The sequence below is a fragment of the Ruditapes philippinarum genome, unplaced genomic scaffold (assembly GCF_026571515.1).
Source record: "Ruditapes philippinarum isolate M1 unplaced genomic scaffold, ASM2657151v2 ctg102_1_1_1_1, whole genome shotgun sequence".
Taxonomy (NCBI): domain Eukaryota; kingdom Metazoa; phylum Mollusca; class Bivalvia; order Venerida; family Veneridae; genus Ruditapes; species Ruditapes philippinarum.
In genome coordinates, this window is record NW_026856168.1 from 102,210 (window position 1) to 111,083 (window position 8,874).

The 8,874-nt window shown below is 31.7% G+C and overlaps 1 protein-coding gene across 1 annotated transcript; it reads right to left on the reverse strand.

Moving 5' to 3' along the window:
- Positions 1 to 1,534: 1,534 nt before the first annotated feature.
- On the reverse strand, positions 1,535 to 3,525 carry LOC132745672 (2-phosphoxylose phosphatase 1-like). The gene is made up of 2 exons (XM_060734631.1): positions 3,318 to 3,525; positions 1,535 to 2,769 (listed from the first exon to the last, which is right to left on the reverse strand). The coding sequence occupies exons 1-2, from the start codon at positions 3,523 to 3,525 to the stop codon at positions 1,559 to 1,561; spliced, it is 1,419 nt and encodes a 472-aa protein (XP_060590614.1). The 3' UTR covers positions 1,535 to 1,558.
- Between the last annotated feature and the right edge of the window lie 5,349 nt (positions 3,526 to 8,874).

Below are 8,874 nucleotides of genomic sequence, written 5' to 3' on the forward strand. Positions count from 1 at the left end.
TCAACATATAACAAAACAAATACAAAAATATTCGGATCAAAATAAGGATCAATTTTAGGATCAGGATCAATATTTGGATCAACTGTAAAATGCCCGTATCTTGCAAAAATAACAATAAATTTATTCTAAAATGTCATAAACTTGCTATTTCAAGTCCAGTTTTATCAAATTAATATTAGATATTTAATCTATGAGGGTAAACAATGAAGAATATGAGAGTTTTTAAATTTGATCTTGATCTTGATCCTGATCCTTAAATCTTTGTGAACACGGGGCCTGGGGATTTTTAAACCGGTTAGTGGTGCACCAAACCTCATACTTGGTCCCACCATGTTCCTGTAAACTAGACGGTGTAAATAAAATGAATCCTCTTCAAGTGAAATTCTAACAGTTGTTATGGTTACAAAAGGTTAAATAGGTAAAACACTAAAGTGATCATGTAGAAACATATAAAAGTAAACCGAATATCCATAACAAAAGTACTCAATGTCCTAAAGGAAGACAGAGCAACAAGAAAATCACCTACAAGGGCCCGACGAAGCAAGGCAGAAGACGAACATTGAGACAATTCAGTCTCAAAGGGCTGTAAGAATTGTCCATCATAGAGTCTCCCACTTGGCCCGTCAGATGTAATCAAAAGAGGAAAGCGTAGTGTCCAACTGTAAAAGGGTTAAACACTAGGCATTCAGTAGGTCTTAAAATGGTAGGGTCATTAAAAGGAAAATTATTGATTTCTCTTACGAAAAAAAATTGTCGTAAGATGTTTAGAGCATGGCTGCAGAGACTTAAAAAATCCTCGATCTTTGGACTTGGGCTTTATTGGGTCAATTTGCTTCTCCAGAAACAATTTCACGAAAAGTTATTCTTACAGTTAAAATACGATTGAAAAGAGGATATATATATAATTATTCTGAATGTTGGACTTGTTTGTATATACGGTTACGAGGCTACAAATAAGTAAGAAACAAATTCATCGTTCTTTACAAAATACACAACAACGAATCAATATTAATTACAGTGTTAGGGATATCGATATGACAACTTCTCTTCATACATTCTTATAAGGCACTATTTGAAACATTTATACAAAAGAACTATCATGATATAAATGTTTAATGATTTACTTGATATAAAAGTAGCATAAAAAGAAAAGCTCGTTCTTTTCATATAATGTCGTTCTCACATTATTGTTGTTAGCGAAAAGAACGACAAACAATTGAAATTATGTCAATTTCGTCATGTTACAATGCGCTTAATGAAATGCAAAATACGATATTTCACTGACATTTTTTTTTTCAAAATGACAAGTCTTTGTAAGCGTGAATCAGGACGAAAATGATTGAGTTTGACCTGTTAGAGAATCTCATTAAAAAAAACAAACAACAAGAAACAAGCAATAAATAAGCCAACAAAATTTCCATCTATGAAAATATTGTCATACTTTAACGCCTGCTCTGTGTACAGACGACGACTTTTTATTAAATCCATCAATGCATTTGAATATCTTTCAATCTTATGCCAGATGATTGATATAGTTCATGATCGTTCCTCGAATGTCCTATCTTGAGCAAGCATCATAATAGCTATTAAAACCGAATCGTCTTAACATTTTAGTGAAAACAAAGTCAGTAAAGTACCTTAAACTACATAATCCCTTAAATGTTAAACCTTTACAAAATATTACACTATCAGTTTTATCCTTTCCATTATATAAAAATCGGAGAAAAAATCTGTTTTTAGAAATATTGCCTAAATGCTCGTATAATTCAATTACAACCCGTGACGCGTAAGGTGGCCATTTCCCGTCTTGTAGGCTAAACACATACAACAATGGAGAAAGTGTTGATTCTTGGCCGGAGTATAGTATAAATTTAGGTGTATGTCGGTTCTCTACAATGTTTTTGATTCTATTGATAATCTCTATTAGAATAGGTGTCATAACAATACTACTGTATTTCAAATAATAAAGATTATGGTCATTGTATCTCGCCCTTTCCTGTGCAATAACAGCACTCCATATATCACTTAAGAATTCTTCACAATTCTTATCAGACAACGACAACCAGCATGGAATAGTGATATCATGGCAAAAAAGCGGCATTATTGCCTCAGCCATTGCAAAATCTGACGGCAAAATTCCGTTACCAAACACTTCTTTCATTATATCAGAATGTTTCTTTTCGACAGCATCATATCCCTTACATTTTGACTGAATTTTCATAGATTTTATTTTAAGTTTATTTGCATACTTACAATAACACGATTTTTGAACGGCAAACTGCTTAGTGCAGAAATGTAAATCTGGAGAGTTTTCGATTTTCATGTTTGAAATATTAAATTTCGGAAGAAATCCATACAGGAATGCCACGGTGCTTTGATACACCCTAGACGAGCTTGTGCTTTTAACGTAAACCTGGCTATTTATGGATAGTTTTTCATTGAATAAGTCCTTGTTCAATGTATAAGTCTCAAACAAACTTTGACCGAGCATTAAATGCTGTAAAGCTCCTTTACTTGTCAACATAGAATCAGCACACAAATCTTTATCTGGGTACAATGCCCAATTGAGGAAATGATTTCGTATCCCTTGTTTACCCGCCATCCTATCCATATGGTCAGGAAATTGTTTAAATTTTGTATTATTGTCAGTTCTAAACTTGCAGTTAAAGAGTTCCGGTCCAAACCAGTCTGATCTATGGTTTGAGGTCGAATCACCATGGTGGATGAAAACGTGGACGTTTCTCAGTTTAAATCCTTCAATAATATCACCTATGAAACGAAGAACAAGATATATAAATGGCAGTTTTGTATGCATATTTATTCGTATAATATATAATTTAAACGACATTTCAAGACACATTCATGGTATCAGTCTAAAGATTTAAATACCTCTTACATTTAAGTTAGCCACTATGACATATCCGCGTCTCTGCGAGTGGTGTGACATGAATTAGATATAGATAGATGGCGCTTTATTTCTATTAATAAGTTTGTCAACACTTTATAGATGACTCATTAAATACAAACCAATGTAGAAATGAGTGAGATATATAAATAAAAAAAATATTAAGTTCTCTTGATTAAGCACAACCTTTGGGGGTTTCATTCAAGTTCAAATACAGACCTGCTGTGCCCTTGTAGAATAGACTTCTCACATGAAAAATGATAAGTTCCTCGAAGACCGTTAGCAGTGAGGGGTTGGTGATTTGAAGTAAGCGAACTTAACGGCCCAAATTGATTCATAATCCTTTTAAATTAGACGAACTACAAATATTTACAATATATTGTACATCCGCGAGGGACATTTATTGTATTACCTTCTTTGCTTGTCTGTCCCTTGTACGGGGAATTACAGTAATCCATTGCAGCCCTCAATCCGTCTATTTTCTCTTTCTTGAAAGGGGTATACGTTCCATTTTGAAGCCAATCTGACTCGTGTAAAATGTTATGGTGACGTAGCAAAGTCTTAGAACTATTTTGTAATATGTCATCTGAATTGGTTTGTCGACCATTTAGTTTGGACATCATCAAGTCTGGGAAAAATAAATTAAATATTATCTACGAAACATTTTTTACTCCGTTTTTAATAAAAACTACTAGAGCAATTTTGTAAATAAATAATTTAGATACTGCAAAACACACTATAACTTTGCATTAACAATAAATATTGAAGGATTAAATGTAGATTATTGGATATAATCAAATGAATGATTAAATATATTTTATGGCACGTGGATATATTAACATTGACACCTCCAATTGTGATGATTAAGTATCACATATGATTATCTGTCGTTGAACATTTTCTTTTCTTGCTTTCTATACTAATATACAAAATATTTCATACCACGTTCTTTGACGCCCCCTTCAAATCCGCTCAGGTATCTATACTTTGTTTCTATAATGCAACGTCTAAATGATGCAAAAACTAGGCACGCTTTCTGTCAATATTCATCGGATCAAAGATTAATAGTGTTTGTATAATATATATTTACATATACTTACAAGGAATGAAAAGGATCACGGAACCGAGTAAGAATAACTTGACAACTTGTCTTCTAAGCCTCATTGTTTGTAAAAATAAGTTCCAATTCTAAGGGTCATTCAAACTGTGAAATAAAACAATGCAATGCTCTTATAGTTTTATTGATTCAAATCAAAATAGGAATGTGAAGATAAATCAATTGAAATATATGCTCTTGATTTTAACTTTATTATGTCATATAATGTCATCCAAAGACCTTTAAAGGATGAAAAGAATAAGTATCTACTACAACACAAATTTTAAGATTTTTTTTAATATATTCTACATGATTTTTGCCTGAAAAAAACTTAAAGGAAAGAGTATTTTATAATACAAGATTATGGTTTAAAAATAAATTTTTAAATGTTGAATAAAAATTTAAATTGATGGTTACTGTAGTAAAATAACTAATGTTTTTACATATTTATCTCGAAATCAAATAAAAACTGCGAAAGTAGAAACACAGTAATAAAATAGCTTACCTCTTCTTTTTTATTCAATTTTTATTAGTATTTCACCACATTTACTTTTATTCCGCAGTAATTTTGAATGACAATTTTTGTACAAGTGTTGTTTTTTGTTTTTGTTGATTTTCTTATCAATTGAGTTCATAGCATTTGCTTTCATGTCCATCTCACAGTTGTTTTACTTTCTTCTTGACGAGTTTCTTCTTGGCATATTAGTATCCCATGTGAGTAAAGAACTTGTATTATTTAGTAGTTAGCACGTCAAGCTTTCGAGTTTTCCGATATGTTTGTCGCATCATTCTGATAAATGAGTTTGGTCTCCGCAGAAACAAAAAAGGTATAGAAGAATCGTTAAGGGGGGGCGCGGAAAAATAACGATTTTATAAATTATCGGAGGTTGGGTTGAGTATCCAACCAATTACATAAACGATACCGCTTGGGATAGTATACTCATTACTTGAGGGGTCTGAATATTTGTCCGACATGTTATATTATTTAAATTCATTGAAGTTATTACAATGATTTCTCTGAAATATAATTTTTGAATGTAAATTTTCCTTATGAAAGCTTGTGTTTTACAAAGATATGACAATGGCTTTTTATGTTTCATTCATGAAAATTAATGTACTAAAATGTGATTTCCCATGCGAGTTAACAAGTTACATAAATAATGAGAATTCATGGCAATTTGCTACTTTCCCGTTAATTTACGCCATGCCGCTTTTATCTATAATGTAAAACATAATGATACTTTTAATGCACTGACGTAGAGCACGTAACGTACGAATTGTAGAGGTGTTAGATGTGACGCAGGAAAACATGTTAATACTCAGATATGTTTGAAATGTTTCTATTTTGATACTTCAAATTATTATAATAGCGAATTTTGATATACAAATATAAAAATAGTTGCCAGAGTTAATTGTAATATTAGCCTTCTGGATATAAAAATCAAACTATACAAATAGAACCGTCTTATCAAGAAAACCGTTTTATACACGGCAATATTTCTATTACCCAATTTCTAATTCTTACTTATTCTGCATCTCCATGCATTTAGATTGATCAAATGGCAAATGCATTGAATAAAACCTAACAAACAGTCGTACAAAAACCGTGAAGAAGCTCACCTGAATGCTGGTTTACTCAGGTGCCCGTTCGTGCAAGAAATAATGTACGGAGATGCACCCGAGGTCGGCCGCGACCAAAATTAAAGCTGAAATGTTTCCATTTGACCTTTATTATGCAGGTAAAGGGAGCTGATTTTCTATATTATTTTCTATTGAAACACCACACAGAAGTTTTTTAACAAAACAAAACAAACGAAACAAACAGACAGAACATAAAAAACAACAGCAACAAACCTTAATTGAATCCGTTTACAGATCAAACATATTGATGCAAACTGTCTTTAACTTTAAAAGTAGAACACTTTACTCAGAAGATCAAATAATGTCTTTAGAAGAATAATTGATTTGGTTCTTGGTGTTAAATCTTGTATGTAATTCCTGCCTTCAGCAGTTATTATGAAACATTCAATGAGACACGTTCGTCTCTTTTTATGAAAAGTGGTGAAAGGCGTATTCAAGAAGGAATACTGGAACCATCCAAATAGAAAAATACCGGACATAAACACTACAAACATGCGCACACACAAATTATGTCATGCTAAACGATCATATAATTACTTTGAGTATATGTGCGGGGCGACATTTTAGGTCAATTTAAACATGACTTTGAGACATTACTAGTAAAAGTTATAATAAAACCAAATACAAAATGCATTTAATGACAAAAAAACAGCAACATACTATTCACAAAAGTGAGATACAATTAATGTTCAGGAGAAGACTTTCTTAGTGGTTAAGGTGTTTGCCTCTTAATCTAGTGATCATGGGTCTGAGTCCTAATTGGGTCATGACAATTTTCCATTATATGACAGCAGTTAGTACAACGAGCTCAGTTAAATAGATTTAAACTAATAAGCTATATTACATTAATTTTCGTAAAACTAGAACATTGGTGCTCAGCGGACATTGAAGAATAAAGGTAACAAATTTGCTGCAAATGCATGTGTTGCTATCCACGAAGAACACAATACTATTTTAAGTAAATATTAAAGACACCCCGAATAAAGACACCCAAGACAATAAAAGACACATAAAGCTAATGGACAAAACATAAAAGAAAGAATAAAAACATTACCAGCCTCAAAAGTGGAATTATGCCCATCCAATGTATATAGTACATGAACAGGTGAAAATATGCTAAATGTTACATAAATCTTTTCAATTTTATAGTTTACTTCGTATGAACGTTAACAAAACTGATGCAGAATAAAAAAAAATTCTGTAAATATCCAACGGTCTTAATCTGAAATGTTTTAATTTATTTAAAGAATGGGTCAGTCTTTTTACATTTCAGGCATATTTATATCTTATCCTAAACATTTTCAAGTACCAATTGTTGTTCAATGACCATTAGAACAGTCAATCTTTTGGAATAAAGTCAGTTCAGCGCTCAACTTAATATAATCACAAAAGTGATTTCCTGTTTTAGAGAGGCGTGTGTGATAGATAACGTTCTTCGAAATTGGCCAAACCTGTACCCAGCCTTCCTTCTAAAATTATTATTTAAGTTTTAAGTGTTACTGATATGCCTGTAGGGAACCTGTATGACAGGACTTCGTCTTGTAAAGAAAAGAGCATGTATTACCTGCTTGACACTTGGTGCATTTTGTTTTATATCGTCGTTTTTTTGCCACGCAATCATTGCTTTGTATATCTTGCTTATTCTATTTATCTATTTTTTTTTGCGAAAAATAAGCCGGTGCTAGTTACGTAGACGATAGCTTTCGTTACAATCCAATACAATCCAATACCCGATTCACTCGATCTGAGCTTGAACCAATGTTAACATTTGCTATTTTTAAAGCATTCTTTGTGTATTTCGTTTTTCTTATTTGTATTAAACTCAGTCCTTGTTGCGTCACAAGGGAGATGAATAGAAGAAAATCATGCTCGAATAACGTGTAGTATTGTAATCAGAAATATACTCATTTATTTAAATGACGAGAAAGCGTGATAGAAATAAACATGTTGGAATGAATAGAGCAAAACACGTGCAACTTAATACACAATTTATTGATAATAACTCACATGGGAAAAGGTGGAAACAATCATCTAAGAAAACAATAGCATCGTTAAAAGCATATGAAACACAGAAACTCAAGACACAGAAACTCAAGTGCATGCAACTGACTGTTAAGTATTAGTTTAAAAAAATATATCTGAATAAACAGAATTATTTGATAGCATCTCGTCCGATTTATGTTAAGCACATTTTACAGCAATTACCACCTAACAGCTTCTGTTTCCTTTATGAAGTTCATAGAAGATGATGAACATGATAAAGCAGCTATAATTTGTCATTGTGTGATTACTTAATTAATGAGCCGATACTTTTCAATAAAATGAAAGGTGTGATCAATTCTTACGAAATTATATACTGCTTTGTACCTATCGAAAGGAAGCAAAATGCATGTAATATCTTTAAATACGCATGTCATATCTATATTTTAAAACAGCGGAAACCATGGACAGTATTGCAGGATGATGTACCGTTGTTCTTCTTACAATAAAACAAATGTATGCATAACAAGACATAAAGACTAAATGACCATATATGCAGATATACATATATTTGATTTATATCATTTTAGGGGTGTTGGAGTGGGTAAAGGCCACTGTATTATATTAATATATTCTTATTTAATATATTTATTAAATGGCTTTATAGATTATTGAAACGTAACAAAATAAGAAATAGTTAACTGTTTAAAAGCAATGTCACATAATGTATTTCACGACATCAGGAAATAAATCTCACTCACTTTCGTTCAATAGTATGACCCCAAAGAGAGATATGACTCTCAAAGGACTTATATATATGTATTACCATTACGAGTCTGTTTACATTATCGCAAGACATTAACGAAATATATAGTTGAAAGTAGATCAATGCAAGTGTGAAGACATTTGGTTTGTTTTCTTCAGTTAGATTAATTATATTAAAGAGAAGCACCTTAACTTAATGTTTTAAGTTGGCGAAAGGGCCTCAAATGGGATTTTATTATGGCTGGTAAAAAAGATTTTCTTAAAAAAAACAAGACATTGACAAAAGTCATGAACCAATAAAATTTTTAAGCAAAGTAGAAAAAACTAATTAACAAATTAGCAAAGCGATCGCTTCGTTCGTTTGATGTTTTGCACTCTTACAGATACGGAGAATTTCTTTAAATCAGTATGAAATTAATTGCGATATACTGTAATTGAAACTTACATAATAATATTTCACTAAAATTTTCATTTAATTACTTGAATC